The sequence below is a fragment of the Microtus oregoni genome, unplaced genomic scaffold (assembly GCF_018167655.1).
Source record: "Microtus oregoni isolate MIOR12 unplaced genomic scaffold, Mior012 000095F_ref0000231, whole genome shotgun sequence".
NCBI lineage: Eukaryota > Metazoa > Chordata > Mammalia > Rodentia > Cricetidae > Microtus > Microtus oregoni.
This window is the reverse complement of record NW_024544708.1, coordinates 3,975,108-3,995,394: the sequence shown is the minus strand read 5'-3', so window position 1 is coordinate 3,995,394 and position 20,287 is coordinate 3,975,108. Positions and strand designations below refer to the sequence as shown.

The window sequence follows — 20,287 nt, the reverse complement described above, 5'->3', positions numbered from 1 at the left end:
ATCTCAAGGAGGCATTTCCTCAACTGAGGTTTCTTCCTCTGGTGACTCTAGCTTGTGTCAAGTTGACACAAAACCAGCCAGTACACTATGCTACTCAGTCTTCCTTCTCTCTTAAAAGAGGTAGATTCACCAAAACCAGAGAGATTTCTTGTAAGGACTTAGCCCCTGAGATGTTGGAACTCAGAAGCTAAAGTGTGCAATGAAAGCCAGTGGGGACACAGTAAGAGTTCATGTCGCCATCTTGAACACCAGTTCATTAGGGCAGCATCTGGGGAAAGTGACGTAATTTCCATGTCTCCGTCTTGAGAATTACTTCAACTTCAGCAAACCTCAGTTGACCTCAGTCTGACAACTAATTGTATGAGATCCAACCACATCACGGAGGATAGTCTGCTTTATCCAAATGTGATGATTCAAATGTTAGTCATATCTAAAAATTATCTTCTCCTCAACATTTAGACCAGTGTTTGACCAAATCACTGATACCACGGTCTAGACAAGTTACCATATCCAAGTAACCACCACAAGAGGTGTAAGCAAAACTCAACAAAGCAACAAGGACACAAACCAAGTTATGGTCAACTCCTCCACCTAAGACCTTGACAGATATTCCTTGTCAGCCCATATCGCCTCCCTCAAGGAGGTGTTCACATCTCAGCTCCAGGAAGCCATTTTCACTGAGGAATAACTTGTCAGTAACCCAAAGATTGTCTATCACATGGATTACCATCACATGGCCACCGTCAACTCGTGGGACATGTCAGTCTTCTCAGGGCCTCTCCGAATATAGCAGTTATGCCAGAAAGTCTCTATAAATTAATTTTATAAATCCAGTTTTAGTTAACATATTTCAGAGAGAAATGGCGAAGTTTAACAATAAGTCACATTCATCATTTGCCAGGGAAGAAGTGAACACTAACACAGCAAAGCCATTTGTGTCACCCACCCTCACCCTAGGCTCTGCTTGCCTGGTCATGGCAGTTCTTCACGTGTGGCCTTTCAGATGTGCATGGGCCTGAAGGTTTATTAACCATAACTATGTGCACGCCTTCTACATCATCAACTCAAATATTTTAATACTCAAAGGTACTCTTATTTTAAAAAATTGTCTATTATATAGTAGTCGTGATCTTTGCAAAAGCTCATGAATTAAACTAATTCACAAAATAAGTGCAAAAAACCTTTATGGACGAACATAATCCACTTCAAAGTGAAGGAAGCCTATTACTCTAGGCTCGGGGCCATCAGAAGTCAGGATCCACAGCTCATGAGCACTTGGTGCTTTTCACGTTCTATTCAGAGATCTCTTCTGTGGCTGCCAACTAGGCAGTTCCGCATCCCATTGTCTGATCTGTGGCGAACTCTCCTAACTTTGGCCTCTTGGCCTCAGTTTCTTCTGGAGGACTGAACAAGTTAACCCTTTGGCTTGGATCTCCTCTACCTGAACTGAGAATTTCACAGTTTGAGTCTCCACTAAGCAGAGAGACTCTTTCACAGTAGCCTAATACATTCACACAGGCAGTAACAACAGTACGTCCATATTTACCAATTACAATGTATGAACTATATCCTTTTCATATAGGCTCATTAAATATTTACTAAAGGTATATTAATTAAGGACATATGAGTTTATAGTCTGCAAAAATTTACCACAGCACCACATCTCCTCTGTCCCTTATTCTTTAGAACTTTGCCACCTCTCAGGGTAGGGTTGCTACCCTAACTCCTCGAACTTGCCTCAGTTAATACAATAGAGCAGGGCAGAACGTCCAAAGGTGTGTTATGACAAAGTGACAGCTAGTCTTTTCCCCTTGGATGCAGCCATCACGCAAGAGTTCCAAGCCATAAGGCAAGGAGCATAAAGGGGTTGCAATCAGCTATTTTTACCTGACAGGCAATGTCAGTCCCTAGTCATCAAGTAAGTCAGCCTTTGATACAAACCTCTGATGTCAAAGTCTTCCTGGCTAGTGGCTGTCAGAGCAGAGACGAGCTCTCTGGAAAGTCCACTCTCCAAATCAAAGACTGGTGATCAGGGTGAACGGAGCCACACTGCTCGGCCACTGGGCTCTATGGCACTTTATTTTGCAGAAACAGGTGACCAGTGCAAAGTTACTTGCAGTTCATCCTCATTTTACGCATGGGCCTGAGGTCAAGAGTCTACTCATTGGATTCTTATAGACTCTTAAGTCTTCTCTTATCAAATACTTATTGAAAGAATTATTAGTCCTTATGAGGTTTCTCAGAATACTTCATCTAACCATTTAAACCAATTAATACAAATGCTTTTTTACATAGTTTTTAATGTAGTCACATGTATTTTATCCTCAAGAAATCCTACTGCCAAAGGCTAAGATGGCTGATACCATTATTAGCAAAAGGAAACAGAAACCCAACATCAGAAAAAAACTTGTTGCTCCAATTCTTACGTGTAGACTTACCAAGAAGACAAGAAAGTGACATTCTACTGCTGGGAGCAGCGATTCCTGGGAATCCTGACTCACTTCTCTGTAAACACATCTATAAGACCCTTTCTGGAGAGCATTCACAGACTGAACGTGGCCATCCTACCAAGAAGTGAAAGAGTGACCATGGAAGAAAATGGTGACATTGTCAAAATTACACAACGGCTGTAACTTCAGATCGATCCCTGAAAGTTTAGTGTGTTCCAGACGTTGCCACTTCAAAATGGCGTGTGGGTGGGGGAGGGGGCACTGTAGTTCTTTCAACAGAAAGACAAAAGGCAACCATGAAAACAATGAGTGAGAAACAAAATCTCAAAAAAGTAAAATCAGAACATAAAAACAGGAATTAGTTTTTAACAGAAGCAGCATCCCGTTGCTCCTGACGATGCATGCCTATGCTCTTACCACCTTGAAGGCTAAGGTTAGGGGATCGTGGGTTCAAGGTCAGCCTGAACTACACAGTGAAACCCATAGGAGCCTGAGAGTATAGGAACTTATTGGTCAATTATGCAAGTTGAGTCTCTGATTGAGATTAATAACCTAAATACAATTATAATTTAATTTTTTCTATGATGTATGAACCATTAAGCATTCTACATGTCTCTCTTTAAATCGTGATTGAAACTCTGTAAATAAGAAAGACTGTTATCAATTCTATAACTCAGCCATCTGAGGTTCAGAAAGACTAAGTGATTTCCCTCGAGTCAAATGGTAAGTAGAAAAACTGTGTTAAACCAAAATTCCTGATTCAAAGCCTTAGTTCATATACTAACTTTGAGTTATATGTTTAAAGGAATGAAGACACTGTATGATATTTAAGATTATAAGATATTGTAGCTTATATTTTAGAGCACTTATCCCCCCCCCCCCGTGTGTGTGTGTGTGTGTGTGTGTGTGTGTGTGTGTGTGAATTGCCCTTCCCTTCATAGCATTATAAAACCCTTTGATCCATTCACTTCCTGGATTCTCAAAACAAAGCTAGCTGCCTAACTGTTGTGGGAGTCCCCTCTGTGTACTACTTGAGAAGGATTAGGAGGTGTAGCCTGGTTGGAGGAAATATGTCACTGTGGGTAGGTTTTGAGCTTCAAAAGGCCAAGCCAGGCCCAGTTTCTCTCTCTTCCTGTTGCCTGCAGATCCAGATGTAAAAGTCTCAGCTTCTTATCCAGTATCATGTCTGCCTGTCTGATGCAATGCTTCCCACGATGATGATAGTGGAGTAAGAACTGCAACTGTAAACCAGCTCCAATTAAACGCTTCCTTTTATAAAAGTTGCCATGGTCATGGTGCCTCTTCACAGCAATAAAAACCCTAAGACACAGGTTTATCTCCAAGTCTAGGATGCAGCTAGAGAAGGTCATGACCATCCTCCTGCTACTTGATGTGCGATTCTGGTTGTATGAATGTTTTAATAATCACAAGATGGAAATGCCATCATAAGCAGGAGGGACAAGACCATTCCTGGTCTCTAAATATTGGCAATCCTTAGAGCTACCACACAAGAGTTTTTCCTCTAACTGGTACAGGGCCCTAGTACAAGGGTCCCTATAGGAAGCAAGGATAGAGCCAACACTTAGTTTTTACTTGAATGGGAAGACAGAAAGATGGTCATTCATTCATGCATCCAATAGGCGTCAGGCAGCACCTTACAAGAAACAGGATGGTGAAGAGTCGTGAAGCTGTCTGCCCACTGTACTATCCTTTGATACTTCCCTATAGCACTCCCTTTCGCCTGGAAAGTCATTAAAAATGCTCACACATAGGGCACACCTCTGGAATTTTTTTTTTACAGACCTGTGTTGGAACCCGAGATTCCCAGGGAATTTTAACGAATTCTTAGCACAGAAAACCCTGAGCCACAGCACAAAGGGTGACTGGGTAAGCTGAACATGGACTAAGGTAAATTACCTGTGATAAAAATCAAACTCCTGGCCTTTTCAAAGGTGATGTGTGTGTGTGTGGTGTGTGTGTGTGGTGTGTGTGTGTGTATGTGTGTGGTGTGTGTGGGTATGTTTGTGTGAGTGTGTGAATCCAAAAATGTGTGTGTGAGAGACAGGAGTGCTTGTGAGTGTGTTTGTGTGAATGTGTAAATACAGGCGTGGGTGTATTGTGTTTACAGGTGTGTGTGAGTGTTTGTGGGTAGGCGGAGTCACGCGCCATAGGTGGAGGGGGACAGATTGAGGACAGCCTCTAGCATCTCCTCAGGGACAAGATCCATCCCGTCAGAGCCAGGTTCTCTCACTGACCTTCAGGTTACTGACTGGCTGAGGCACAGAGCCCAGAGCTCCTTCTGTCCCCAGCTCCTCAGTGCTTGTGTCACAGACAGAAGACACTCTTCCTGACTTTTGACATGAGTCCTAGGGACAGAGCCCAGGTCCTTGTGTGTGTAATGCCACCGTTTTACTGACTGTGCCATCCTCCTACAGAGAGACACCCTTAAGATGTTCTTATGTTTCTTGTTTTTTCTCCTACTTTTGGTGAAAGTACAGCTTAATTTTATTTAGAGGGATGAAAGGACAGCTACGCCTGCCTGTGCTTGAGGTGCCTCTTTAAAGGGAGCCTAGGGCGCATTTGTCCTGCCCTGGTAGTAGCAATTGTCACTGAAGGAAAATTACCTCTGTCAGGGCCAGAATGAGGAGGCAAATCAAATATACCTGCTCCAAGTAGAGAACCTCTCCTGTTCTATAAGACTGTGTCTCCTTCTTGAGGATGTCTTCATGGTCATTCAACGGTGTCAATTACCATTTCTTGGGGCTGGGTTGTGTCTGACTGGCAGAGTGTTTTTCTTGCATGCACAAAACCCTTGGTTCAATCTCTAACATCCCTTATTCAAACATAGTACAATTCTTCATAGGGCGCATTGTGTACCTACACAGACATAAAGGAAAAGGCTCTTTGCCATCATCCCTGTCTTCCCACCCCCCACTCTAGCATCCACAAATGATGCTCAACTGTGCTAAGAGAGGCAACAGAAGAGAAGAGGTTTTTCTGGATCTTGCACCTCTTTCCATTCCCCCAGAGTTACTCTCTCAAAGGGAATTGGGCCCCAGGCAAAACAGTTGTCACTCAATAGAATTACGCATTCTTTGTCAGGACCCAAAAATGTGAGCCTGTTCCACCTTATGTAAAGGTCAGAGAGTTTGAGTTTATTTTGCCTCCTCAAAGTCATTAACAACAAGTGTGGCCGCACACCTTGACACAGGGTGTGGATATTTGGTGTTTCGGACATTAAGATGGCCCACAGGGGTAGATCCGTTCCACTCTGACCATAGGTCAGGGAACTCAAGCTTATTTCTGCTCCTTCTTTTGAAATAGGAGGTTTGACCTAAGAAGTGGCTGCCTTCAGACTTGGTCTAGGGTGTGTTCACTGCATAAACATCAGAATGCTTAACTCAGGAAACAGTTGCTTGATGTCTTAAGTATTGGGGCAATTAACTCTTCTGTTTGTCCTTTGCATCGTGTTAAAACAGTCTTTTGTCTTTATAAACCCCCCCATATTGGAGTATAAAAGCGTATAGAAAAATAAACATAAAAAAATAAACTCAGAACTAAAGAATTCGGGCTTCAGTATTTGCTGAGTTGCTCTCCTGTGACTATCCTGCGTCTCTGTGTTTCTTACTTATCTCTCTTCTTCCTACCTGACATTTCTAATTAATCCTCACACCCCTACCCTGGAACATATGAACCCACCACGGTTAGGATTGTGGCAAAAGTCACCCTCAAAAAAGGTGGCTCCTAACAATTCTTCCTTTGATCTCCCTTTACCTTCTTACCTCCAGACACAGAATTCTAACTTGTAATGTCCTTTATATTACCATTCCACCGTCCACTGCCTAGTAGACTGTAGGATTCACAGAAGATGAGCAATTTACTGCATAAATAGTGAAATTATCAAAAGTGCGTGCCGCCATCGACATAAAATACCACACACCACACACAGTTTTGGGTCTCCCTGATAGTCTAGCTGAGTTACCACCACGGCAGCTATTTTCTTCCCTTCAGGATGGGCTCATGTGATTTTTGCTGACAGTTCTGGCCCTTTATAAGGCAGTAAGAACAGAGGTTATAATCCTGTCTTTTTGATCACTTCAGATGCCTGCAACTACCATTGGGCTCCATGCACGAATGAAACGAATAGCAAAGCGAATGGAGCTTCAAAGTCTGACTTCTTTGATATAAGTCCTTTTTTGGAGTAAAATAACTGCTATCTATTGACTTTTGTAGCACAGCTTCATCATCTGGTAAAATAATATATTCTGAGCTATGGAAAAGGAGTTCGGTCTAAACTCCAGGGTAGGTCATTAAGACCTTGCTGATGACGCAGCAGAGAGTTTTATTATTTATGAAAATGTATAGTTCAGACAGAAAGGGCTGGATGTGATGATGCGCATCCCTAAGGGGCTGCCTTTGGATGGATTCCACAGTCAGAATGGTGGATCTCGGAGTTCAAGGTCAGCTTGACCTACATTGCAAGTTCCGGGGCTACTTGATAGGACTTTGTCTAAAAGAGGAGGAAGGAGAGAAAGGCAGAGATTACCGAAGAATGTTAAAAATAAATCCCACGGAAGCAAAAATATCTTCTCTCCTCCAACCCGAGATGTGGGTTACAAAGAGGTATCCTTTCTAACTACCAAACAGACCACCGTTTCCTCCCAGGAAGCAATACTGACTCGAATCTGCGTTTGTTTCTCGAGAAGCATAAGAACTATTGGTCTAAGTTGCGGGGGGGGGGGGGGGGGGGATACGTTTTAAAGAGAATTGGAGAAATTGTTTCATTTTCATCTACTTATTTCAGCAAACAAATCAGCTGCAACCCCAGTGGATGCAGGCAGTCTGGCAGCTGCAGGTTAAAGGACGTGGTAGTTTGACCTGTCCCTATCTAAGGTTACCCTTGCTTTAAAGAGTCACGCAATGTGTCTGGCACGTGACAGGCTGTCCCACAAATGCAAGCTCCCTGCTTTGTGTTCATTTTCTCTTGTATTCATCTCCACAGTGAAAAGTCTTAACCGAGAAGGAAGAGGCTAAGCCTCCGAGTACGCTACAAATGATCGTTTAGAACAGGAGTGGAGATGAGGACTCAACCATCTAGCGAGTAAATATTTCTAAACTTTGGTCCTCTCCAAACTGCTAGAGAGGGATGTGTGACTGCCTCACCAATAATGTTGTAGCACGACTAATAAATACCCAGAGACAGATATTGGGGTTCAAGCTGAAAGATCAGAGAAGCAAAGCAGTCAACCACTAGAGAGCTCTTACCTCTATGAAATCTTCAGACTGAAAAGAGAACAAGTTCCTGTCTCATCCCATCTTATACTCCTCTCTAGAGCTGGGATTAAAGGCGTGCACCACCACCGCCCAGCCTCTATGGCTAACTAGTGTGGCTGCTGGGATTGTATGGCTGACTGGTGCAGCTAGCTTCGCACTCTGGTCTTCAGACAAGCTTTATTTGTTAGATCATAAACAAAATATCACTATATGCTACTGTGGCTTTTTCTTCCTAAGAGCAGTCACATCATGCCAAAGATGGGGTTCACTGAATAGCACCTAAGAATGTGTGAGCAGCTAGGGCACAAAGCCACAGGATGGGAAACGAGTTCTCAAGCAAATCATGGACACCAAATAGGGAACGATACCTTGATGTACAAGTCTGCCATAACTTGATGTGAAATATTAGAAACACGGGGTATGGTGTTCACATCAGAACAGCGTCTCCCCTGTGCTGCTCAGTATTCTTAAGGATTCATCCCTGTACCTAAACCCAGTCAGCTTTTAAATTTAGACAAGATCAGAATTATTCAGATCAGCGAGATGGCCATCTGCTTGCAAGCATGCAGCTGCTAGCCTCTAAACAGCAGCTTTTCGTGATTCATAACTTATTCATCCCAAGATGCACCCAGACATCTGCTTTATCATCAACTCAGCTTGGTGAAGCATTCTGCTTTCAGGTTTCATAATCTCCACCCAGGTAAGTGAGCTTCCTTCCACAGAAAGAGTCCCCAAGACTGATAAAAATCCAACTCTAAAATAGCAGTGAAGACCGCAACAGCTACTACTTGGTCTATTGTCCCTCCGTTTTACTAGCTTGCGTTGTTGGTGATCAGGCTCAACCCACTCCGTCAGTGTGCAGTCCATCTCCTTGTGCATGGAGCTTCTGGGTTCTTTCCCCTCTGTGTCCATAGACTATATAACAGCTTACTGTGGTTTCCAGGCATCTGTGGAATGGCAGCAAGTTCATTCTTTCCATGTCTGTTGTCTTGCCTCCCATATCTACCACCCTTTCTTCTAAATATTTATTTACTTATTATGTATACAATATTCTGTCTGTGTGTATGTCTGCAGACCAGAAGAGGGCACCAGACCTCATTCCAGATGGTTGTGAGCCACCATGTGGTTGCTGGGAATTGAACTCAGGACCTTTGGAAGAGCAGGCAATGCTCTTAACCACTGAGCCATCTCTCCAGCCCCCATACCACCCCTTCTTCTAGTGGCTATCTTAACTCAGATCAACATTGTTATGCTTCCAGCTACAACAGAGACATGCAATATTGTCATCTTGTGTCTGGCTCGTTTCACGTTAAATGATGGCCCACTGCAATGACTCGATTTTTTTATTTAGTAGGGAACAAATATCCACTGTGTACAAAGAATGCATTCTCTTCGGCCATCCTTCCACTGATGAGCACCTAGGTTGATCCTATATCATCTTTGTTTTTAATAGTTGACACATTCACTTTATTTTTAACTTTGGAAAATACATATTATGGTATTTATTTATGAGAAAATAAGACTAAATAATCTACTCAATGACATTAAGTACAGAGATGGCTGAAGTAGATTGTTGAAAACCAGACACGTCTGTTCTCAAATTCAAACTTCGACAACAAGCAATGCAGTTTTCTATTGCAATTCCCATGGAGCAGCTGAAATGTCCTCATAATATCTGTAATGTCAGCACAATTACACTGTCCTGTGCCATTCATCCTGAGTCTTGGAATGGCCCTGGGTTCATGGGAATGCCCTATGTACATTGATTGAATCGGTTTGCTCTGCTGAAGCTTAGGCAGGCTCAGCCACCCAACTTCTCTTCCTTATTGAGAGCAGCAGCTGGGGAGATGAGGAACCCAGGAAGGATGCAAAGACAGTCTTTTATGAGATCTGAAAGTAGATATTCTGTCTACTCAGAGAGTTCTACTATAGGGAAGACCCCTCTCCAAAGAGAAGCAATTGTGCTGAGTAATGGCCAGGGAGATGACTCAGCAGGGAAAGTGCTTGCCACCAAGCTGATGACGTGAATCTGATCCTCAGAGCCATGGTAGAGGGAGAGAATGGAATACCCTGGTGTGTGCAAGCCTACACACGTGTGCATGCGCACGCACTCAAAATAAATACACGAGTTCAAAAACGTATTCAAACTACTGCTGTATCCTACCTACTCCATAACCACGCTGCAGGAGCAAACCAAGTGGACCCATGTTTGGGTCCTGGTTCTGCAGCCTAAACCTCCGGCTTCTGGGTCTCACATTCATCATCTGAAGTAAAGGAGAAGACAAAATCTTCAGCTCCATCTTTTAGGAAAGTAAGATGTGGGGAGACAGTTGCAGGGCACTGGATGCTGACGGCAGCACACGGGGCAAGCAATCACAGCAAGAAATATTACGTCAGGGCTGTTTTGTTTTAAAAAAAAAAAAGAAAGTGTTCGTGAAGACGGAAGCTAGAAATTACATATAAAATGTTAGCATTTGTTTTGTACGATGGTGATGTTTATTTCCTTTGTTTTGGTTAGCTAAACTCATAGCGACTCAAGTTTCCAAATGATGGAATATAATTTAAGTGGTAATGGAGAAGTCGAAAATGGGGTAATTATGGAGGAAAGGCATCTAGGCAGTTAGTCCTATTGACTTAACTCACCTTGAAGATAGTACATCAGATTAAAACAAAACCAGTAATTCCCTGTGTCCAAGATGGCCACACTGAATATGGAAAAAGCCAGTTTAAAAGCAAAAACGAAGCCAAGCATGGTACTGTGTACCTTTAATCCTGCCACTCAGGTGGGAGAATGAAGCAGGATTTCAAATTTGAGACCCACCTGGGTTGTGTCGAGACTCTGCCCTATCTCCCCCCCCACACACACACACAAACAGTATGTAAAAGAATGAAAGATTTTAGTCAATTATTATTATTGGCCATGGTCCACCTGTAGAAAGCCTTGCAAACAATGAATTAACAACTCTGTGACCGCCACTCTGAAGGGAAACACAGAGTTACATCTTCTGACCCTCTATGACATTTTGTCTACTAATCAACACATAACCTTGATTTGTGCTTTTCCTCGAAGACATAGTATTTGATATGTATGATCTACTTGTTAACACTGAGCCCACACAACAGCCCTGCAGCATAGACATGGAATGGAGCTTCTGAAAATGCATCTATAATCTTGCAGACACCACATTGCATCTAAGCAGAATGTTCAGGGCCATGTAAACACTGATATCACCAGCCAAAAGTCCCACGATGAGGAAAACACTCCACTGTATAGCGGTAGAGTTGAAAAGCTAGGAACTTCAACCTCAGCTGGTAATGGACATGTCAGGTGACCTAGCTCTTTCACCGTTTGTATATACCTAGGCATTAATTTAGGAGTTACAGATAAGTTTTAGTAAGTAGACCAATCTCCATAAATAATGAAAAGCCATAATCTTGTGCAACTACGAAATTAAAGAAACATGGACTCATTTCTTGTCAAAATAGATTGTAGAACGATGTGAGTTGGTTTACTTTAGTGGTCCAGCCCCTAGTAGATTGTCTGTGCTCCTGCGAATGGTCTCACACACAAGTGTATATAAGCAGTGCAAATTGGAGTTGATAGTTTTTTTTAATATATGTAATATTAAGGACACAAATTATGTGGGTATGGCTGGGTGGGTGGATCTTGGAGGAGTTGAAGGGGAGGTGGATATGATCAAAATACAATGTATTGTATGCAATTCTCAAAGAACTAACTAAAATACTAAAATTTAAATTCAAGTTTAAAAGGAGAGAGAAGTGGACCAGAGAGGCTCTGCAGTTACAAGCACTGAAAGTTTTTACAGAGTTCGGGGGAACTGATTCCCAGCACCTACACGGCAGTTTGTTTTCTCTGACTGCAGATCCAGGGGATCCAGTGCCCTCTCCTGTACTCCGTGGGCATACAAATAAGTGGTGTACATATACAAGCCATCAAAACACTCATCCTTATAAAATAAAAGTAAATAAATCTTTTTTAAAAAACAGAAAAATAACTTTTGAGGTGGGAAACCCCACAAGTTTTGTGGCAGGCGCTGCTGTCCTGGTGGTCGGTAGAGCCAGCATCAGCTAGGGCCAGAACAAAGAAGCCCTCACTATATCACATGACGACCATACAACAACCCACCCTCACAGAGCGAAGCTTGCTTACTGTCAAGTGCATGTGAGGTACTCGCTGAGATGAAACACATTGTGTATCGCAAACAAAACTTTCACCACTGAAATAGAAAGGTTTTTCCTAGTTTAATAATAGAATTAAACTAGAAATAAAAAGGAAGAAGAAATTAGAGACTCCCCCAATAACTGGAAATTAAGAAACACACTCCTAAATCAAGATTCGGAAAAAGAAATTGAGGGACCAATTCTACTCAAACTGTCTACAAAATAGAAAGAATACCCATAAACCGAGCCGTAGTGGTGCACGCCTTTAATTCCAGCACATGGGAGGCAAAGGCAGACTCTGTAAGTTTGAGGCCAGCCTGGTTAAAAGAGTGAGTTTCAGGGTTTCAGGGCAGTCAAAGATACATAGAGAAATGCTGTCACAAAAAACAAGAAGGAGGAGAAGGGGAAGGGGGAGAGGGAGGAGGGGAAGGAGAGGAGAAAGAGGAGGAGGAGGAGGGGGAGGAGGAAAAAGAGGAGGAGGAGGAGGAGGAGGAGGAGGAAGAGGAGGAGGAGTAAAGGAATCATAAACACCAACGGGACACTGGAGAAGACACGAGGGATGGAAAGACACACACATGGGGAATATTAATCAGTCACCAATAAAAGAATGAAATATGTCGTTAGCGGGAAAATTGATGAGATTGGAAGATGCTAACTTTAAGTAAAATGAGACGGACACAGGAAGAAAGCAACATACATCCTCTCTCCGACGCAGAAGCTTAAGGACTCACTGTAAACTGAGAATAAAATTGTGATGACTGAAGGCTGTGAAGGATGAAAGTCTAGATACTGAGAATCACAGCCCAGCTGAAAAGGTGGCCTTGGCTCCAGGGCTCCACAGCGCCGTGGGGCTGGCTGTAGCTCACACGGACCTATTGCGCATCTTTCCAGGAAGAGAGGGACTCATGCTCCAAACCTATGAAAGTCAGAGGGAGGCAGAATTGCCGGCTTCCCTGGAGTGACCAGAGTATTCTGCAGACACAAGCTGAAGTACCATTCTGCGCCCCACAGACATGCTCAGCTACTATATGTTAACCAAAAAGAACAAAATGAGTGAGAGGGTCCAATGCACCCAGGCTGCCCTGGAACTTCCTATGATCTGATAAACTCTAGCCCCTCCGGGGTGCAAAATTATAGGTTTACTGCCACAACTGGATAAACAACTTTAAAAAGTAACTGAAAATAGATCAGAGGCATGAAATTATAAAACTTGTGAGAAAAAAATCTTGAAGACTTTTAATTAGGCAAAAGTTCTTAGATATGCCATAAAATACAGCCTATTAAAATACATGAACCCCTCTAATATTAAAAAATTAGTTTGAAAACAGTGTTGAAAGAATGAAAAACTCAGCTATCATCTATCTATCTGACAACAGCTTATACAAGGACATTCCCAAACCCAACATCAAGAATGCAAACATTCTCCTGTAAAAATTACAAAATATTTAAACAGATGCATCAAGAAAGTAGACACTTGGCAAACAAGCTCTTGAAAAGATGATCCACGAACAGGGGGCAAAAATGGTTCATCAGGAAAAGATGCTGTTCACAGAGTCCGGCAACCTGAGGTCGAACCCCAAGACCCACATGGTAAAAGGAGAAAACCAATAAAACGTAGTCCTGAAATTTATCTTCTGACTTTCATTTGTGTACATGTGCGCACACACACACACATGCACAGGTATACACAAACCTATATACGTACATATATACATACACACATGCATGTGCTCACACTTACATACACACACTATAAAAAATAAATAAAAACAAAAATATTTGAAAGGTCCACAGTCATCAGTCTTCGGGGAGATGCACATTGAATCATTCTGTGCACTATTACACATCTATTAGAATGGTGAGGAAGAGGAGAATGGAGATTTCTCATGGATTAATGATGGCCTTGAAATCAAACTAGTTTTCAAGAGAGCAGCTGAGGTTTAACTTCCTATAAGCCCCAGCATTCACAACCTGGTATATTTGCCTCAAACAAATTAAATATAGGACACAAACACATGTGGATATTTAATACAACCTTATTCATTACTCCCTTAAACTGGATATAGCCTAAATGTCTTTCAGTTGGGGAAGCAGAAGCCATATATCCAAATGCCAGGGGTCTCCCATAGATCCTTCATAATGGAACTGGTGTGTAGTTCATTGTTTTTTACTCTTTACTCTTTGGACGGCCCGCCACACAGCTCCCAAATAAATTACATGGAGGCTTATTTTTTTTATGAACACCCAGTCTTAGCTTGGCTTGTTTATAACCAGCTTTCTTAACTTTAAATTATGCCATCTACCTTTTGCCTCTGGGCTTTTATCTTTGTCTATATCTTTTCTTTCCTTCTTATTCAAAGTCTGGCTGTATGACTGGGTTGCTGTCCCCTGCAGCCCTCTTCTTCTCCTTTTTCGTTCATTGATCTCCTTTGGCTCTTTTTCTCCTTCTATTGATTCTCTCTGCCAGCCAGCCCCACCTGTCCTTTCTCCTGCCTCACTATTGGCCGTTCAGCTTTTAATTAGACCTATCAGGTGTTTTAGACAGGCAAAGTAACACAGCTTCACAGAGTTAAACAAATGCAACATAAAGGAATACAGCACATCTTTGCATCATTAAAACAAATGATCCACCGCACAAACAAATGTAACACATCTTAAAATAATATTCCATAACACTGGTGTCATTCATGAAGGTCATGCTCCGCCTTGTGAGGTCACAGTAAGAAGGTGACTGTCCACAGGAGATCCGCCGACCCCAATCTGCCATACTTTGGTCTTAGACTCCCCAGCCTCTAAATTTGTAGGGAATGAACTTCCATCTTTTATAAGCCATATGGTCTGTAGTTTCTGTTGGTGTGGCATCAATGGCTAATTGGAATCAATGTGATTCCAATTATAGGACATTCTGAACAATGCAAATGCTGAGGGATAGAAAACACATCTGTGATAAACTCGGGGAAAAACGGGGACGGCGCTGACTGAAAAGGGAAACAAGAGAATAAAATTTTAGTGTGTTGAAGGTATTCTGTGGCAATTACGTGAGTCTATGCATGTTTTTGAACTCATTCAACCATATGCAAAAAATCAAATGTAGTGTATATTAATTTTAAAGTAACGAATATGTTTCTAAAAGACTATAGTAGGGGCTGGAGAGATGGCTCAGCGGTTAAGAGCACTGACTGCTCTTCCAGAGGACCCGGGTTCAATTCCCAGCACCCACATGGCAGCTCACAACTGTCTGGAGATCCAGTTCCAGGGGATCTGACACCTTCACACCAATGCACATAAAATAAAGTTAAATTTAAAAAATAAAAGACTATAGTAACAGAAAAGAATTCATAAGGCTGGCAGATTATAAACCTGACAGTTAAGACAGTGTGCTATATAATTTATTCATCACTTTATTTAAATTGATAGATTTATGTGCGTGTATAAAGGCTATAGCTACCTTGTAATAAATATTTTTTTAAATATACTTGGCCGCTGGCTGTAGAAATACTGTGCTTGTTAAATGTTCTCCAAACACAGCTTAATGTCAGGGTCTGCCTAACTAAATGCTTGCAATTACACTATTTTATGTCCTTATGAAATCTTCATTATTATACCTTACATCATTTGTGTGCAAGAGAAAAGATATTTTTTGTTAGCACAGGATCCAACTTGAATCAGATCCAAATAAGTGCAGCCTATATGAAGCCCATCCACAAGAGAGGTGAGTTAATTCCTGAAGTGTATGGTACTCGCTGGCAGAAGCAGCGTCGCCCAGAGACGAAGGGAACTCCTCTGCTCACTCCCATCCTCATTTCTACTTCTCATTAGATTACTCTGATTTGGGGATATAGATGTGGTGTGTGTGTGTGTGTGTGTGTGTGTGTGTGTGTGTGTGTGTGTATGTATGTCAAAACAACATGGTAGTGAGGAGACTTGAATTTGTGAGTGTACCTTCTTTTTCCATGCTGGAACAAAGCCAAGAAATACACTCTACTGCCCTTTTGCCAACTTTAACACAATTGGCCAGTGGTCTCTCTTTCTTCTTCCACTTTGCCTTTTTCTATAAATAGACAAGAACACTATGATACCTGCTATGGGATAATCTTTTGTACACTGTGAAGATGTGTCTTTGCCAAGGTGCCTTCTGATTGGCTTAATAAAAAAGAGAAATGGCCATTCGCTAGACAGGGAGGTTTAGGCAGGAGAGTCATACAGAGAGAACTCTTGGAAGAAAAAGGGCATAGTCACCAACCGGGTGGAGAGGAAGCAGCACAGCCTTTACAAAGTAAAGGTAACTGAACCATGTGAAAGAACATAGATGAAAAGATATGAGTTATATGAGCTAGTTAAAAACAAGCCTGGTTGGTTGGTATGTAAAATAAAATTTAAAATTTAATTAAAAAAATGTCAGCTATTGGCCAAGCTTTTATAATTAAGAAGTCTCTGTGTGGTTATTTGGGAGCTGAAAGGTGGGACAGAAAAATCCTCCTACAAGATACCCCTACTCCAAACACCTGAGACACTGCGTGGAAGTCCAGAAATCATACAGTACTTTCCCACTTCCTAAACAGTAGCTATTGCTATGCCCACAGACAGGTGACGTGGGTCAGTTTAGCATCACAAATGGAAAACAAAGTCCCTTTCCATATTGGTGCATCAGTGATGTCTCCCTTCTGGCGTGGTCATTCACACTTGAAAAGTTTCTCGCACTGCTATGGAAATATTTTTAACTTCAGTTCTCTGTTACTTCAGAGACGGTAACAGAATGAATGGGGAAAGAAACACAAGGCTTCTTTTACCCATGTGACCCATGGCTCAACCTCTGTTTGAGGGTGTTCTGTCAGTCCCAGCAGAGAAATTGATATGCCTTACTGCTCATTCACTCACTGGCTTTGTGTACCTGCCATACGAGGCACGAGAAATACAACTTAATTAAATCCTCCTAAGTTACAATGTTTATTAATCATGTAAGAGAAAGGAAATATGTGGAATTTATTTTTCTGTTCTAGTCAAACTGAGGAAAACTACTCAAGGCTCTTGCCCAACCGAAACCTTGTTTCTTCCGATGCATAGATACCAAGACATTAAAATGCACACGTGGTTCACAGCGAATGGCAAGAGCAACTTCTAACTACGGTCACACAGAGCTCCATCCTGGTGCATTGCTAGCCTGAAAGTGGCTTTGCTTTTCCCCTTTGCGTGTGAGGTAGGCAGAGAGAGAGTCAAGCCTGCAGAAACAAGGCCAGAGCTAGAACCCAGGGCGCCTGTTTACTTCTGTGAAAATCCAGTAAGAACACAATACACACTAGACCAATTTTAGGATTGGCTGGTTGCTAATTTTTGAGTAATCATAGTTAATGAGTCTCCTTGGCGTATTAGGTTAGCTTGGAGGAGTGTGATGGGAAACATTCTCCTTAACTCAGAGAGAAAAAAAAAATGTGTAGAGTCCCAGTCTACCGTGATTTGGAAGAATAACAAACCAACAGTGAAGTTTTAATGGCGTTCAGAAATCAATCACTCTACTGTTTTCCTTCCAGAATGATGGAACCACAGGGTTCGGAAGCGCATGGGCAGGAAGCTCAATGGCGATAAGATATTCTTAGCTCCCGAATGCTTGTACTTTTCAAGAAAACCTCAAAATTGGGGCAAGGGGGAGACATGAGGAACGTTTTCCACGTTTCTGCACCTGTCCTATTCAGGCCAGTTTCTGAATTTTTTTGGGCAGATATGAATCATCACTATTTCCTCCACAGCAATCAACAGAAACTACAAACTTGAAAGTTAAACGGGAAGGCCAGCTCCTGCTCAAATCGTGAGTTGCTTGAACCCAGACTGCCCCTCCAGAAAGGGTCTGTCATGCATTACCCTGCCCCCACCCCTTCATTTGTAGAGAAAATGTCTAGCTAGCATCCTATCCTATCCGTAGCCATAGCACCAGACACAGCTCTGCCTCCACCTCTGTAGCTGGGGGAGGGGGGGGGTGACGCCTCAGGAGGAAAGACTCCAAAGACTTGGTGAAACAGGCAGAGGCTGAAGGCAGACAGCTTCAGCTCAGCCTGGCCAGACTGTCTGGAATCAACCTCCACGGAAGTGGTAAAGCTAGGTGTACTCACTTTGCACGGTGCCTAAAGTCACAATGAGATGCCAGCAAGGAAGCTAAGTGTTTTCTGAGGTTGGAAATGGAAACCCAAGCTTCTTCCCAATTCACTGACCCTGGACTGCCTGTCTGTCCCTCACATACCCAGCCTCCACTGCACTCCCCTTGAGTTACCTGCTTTGGGAAGGAGAAGGACTCTTGGGCATTCCTCTAAAGCAGGGGGTTCTCAACCTTCCTAATGCTGAGACCCTTTTAACAGCTCCTCATGTTGTGGTGACCTCGACCATAAAATTATTCTCGTTACTTCATAGCTGTAATTTTGCTACAGTTATGAATTGTAATGTAAATAACTGATATGCAGGATATCTAATATGTGACCCTTGTGACAGGGTCCTGTGAGCTCCCCCAAGGAGGGTCACGACCCACAGGTTGAGAGCTGCTACTCTCCTACACTACCTGTGGTAACTTGGAGCTAAGATAGACTGGATCCTGCCATCTGAGCTAGCCTCCTGAGGACATGCGGTGGAGGGTCGTCGACAGATGGACAACTTCCTCTTGTTTTATTTCAGCGATCATTTTTTAAAGCCAAATCAAATTCCTTCCTTTTAGAAATGCTTTATTTTTCTTTTCCAGTGTCCGGTTCCCTGGCCAGGACATATTCAAACCTGTTTCTCAAATTAAAGATACCTAACGAATCTATAGAGAGTCAACCCCTGTGTGTTTCCGGCTGCCTGTTGTCCACTGCCCTTAAATAAAAGTACAGCCTTAAAAATAAAATAAATAAAAAAGAAGGGGAGAAGAGGGCCAGGGGAGAGGGAAAGGAGAGGAAAAGTTAGAAAGGGGAAAGATAAAAATAAAAACACAGGCAGACAGACAGACGAACTTTAGGTCTAAAAATGTCAACTCTGACTATGGTCCACGTTTCAGCTTTCCCTTGGATTCCCTCATTCTGCCCCTCGCCTCTCCTGCTCCACGCACACACATCAACCTCAGATAACTCTGACTCCTGGTCAAGTTGTAGCCTTTACAGCAGCAAGAGGACCAAGGTCCTTCGCCACCTGCCCCCCAAAAGGCACTGCAAGAGCCCGCGGCGCCGCAGTAGCCGCCGCCTCCTGCTGCAGTCCGGACAGAGTTTCAGATCGAAACCCTGAGAGCTAGCGCTCCTCGGCCGCTCGCCCTGCTTGCCCTGGCTCCGACCTCTTTCTCGGGAGGCCCGGAGGAAGCGGGTCACTTTGCCACCTCTGAGGCTGGGGTGGAGCAGCAGCGGCAGAGACTCCCACTGCAGGAGCCCGAAGCCGAGTACCCTTTGTCCAACTCCCCGCCCGCACGTCCGCGGGGCAGGTCCGGTGCTTCTGGCGAGAGGGGTCACTTGCCAAGGTGCTGGGTGCTCACTGGGGTGCGGGGATTCAGGTGGGATGGTGAGGAGGAGAGGCTAGGGATTGCCGGGGAATAGTTGGGGCGGGTAGGGAGAGGGGCGACTAGGTGCTCTTCCACCCCTGGCCACCGCAACTCCGATGCGCGTCGTGCCGTCTTAAAGGCCTTTCCTTTCCCTGGGCGCTCGCCTCCCGCCCCGCTCCCCGCCTAGACGTCTGCGGGAAAAGAAGGTGTAAGAGTACCTGGAGCGAATACCATGACTTCCCTCAGCCACTTCGCTGGGTTCAGACAAGTGGGCCAGCCAGAGGGCGGGAGCCGCCCGGGGACAAGGATCCACGCGCGAACCGGAGCAGGCGGGCGCGCGGGCCGCGGGCGGGCGGGACGGTCAGCACCTCGGACAGCTCCCCGCGCGCGGTCCCGGGCTGTGGCTCAGCGCTGGGCGCGCGCTGCCTCCACAATGCACCGCTGCGCCGCTGGCGGGAGGAGGAGACCCAAGCCGGCTCAGCTCATCCTTGGTCCCCGAGCCAGCTCGGCGTTCTGCCGCTGAGGGAGCAGGGCGCTTCTACCGCTTTCATCCGAACAGGAAGGACGGAAGAGGAAGCCAGAGAGAAAGGTAATTGCCCGGTTTCCCGACAGGGGCACGACTAATTGCTTCTAATTACCTGCTGTCACTCACCCCCAGGGATGCCGGGCTGACATTTAAGATGAGTTTGCCCCTTTCTCCACGTCGCACTGGAGTTTACTCCAGAGGCTAACTAAATCTGAGTTCTCGGAGTCTGAGTTCTCTGAACAGAAGGCAGGGACCGCCAAGTTAACCCATCTTTGGTGTTTGCGACTTCTCTGGCTGTCCCAGGCCTCTCCAAATGTCAGCAAGAGAGCCAAAGGAGGAAACCAGGATGACTGCAGAGTGCGTGAGGAG

The 20,287-nt window shown here is 43.8% G+C and overlaps 1 protein-coding gene across 1 annotated transcript in view; it reads right to left on the bottom strand.

The window, feature by feature from the left end:
• The window catches only part of LOC121442790 (A-kinase anchor protein inhibitor 1-like), a 52,298-nt gene extending 32,539 nt beyond the window's left edge, over nt 1-19,759 (bottom strand). Inside the window, exon 1 of the mRNA XM_041644403.1 lies at nt 19,611-19,759. Within this exon, the coding sequence (XP_041500337.1) occupies nt 19,611-19,626 (16 nt within the window). The 5' untranslated portion in view covers nt 19,627-19,759. The remainder of the gene's footprint in view (nt 1-19,610) is intronic.
• Nucleotides 19,760-20,287: the final 528 nt, after the last annotated feature.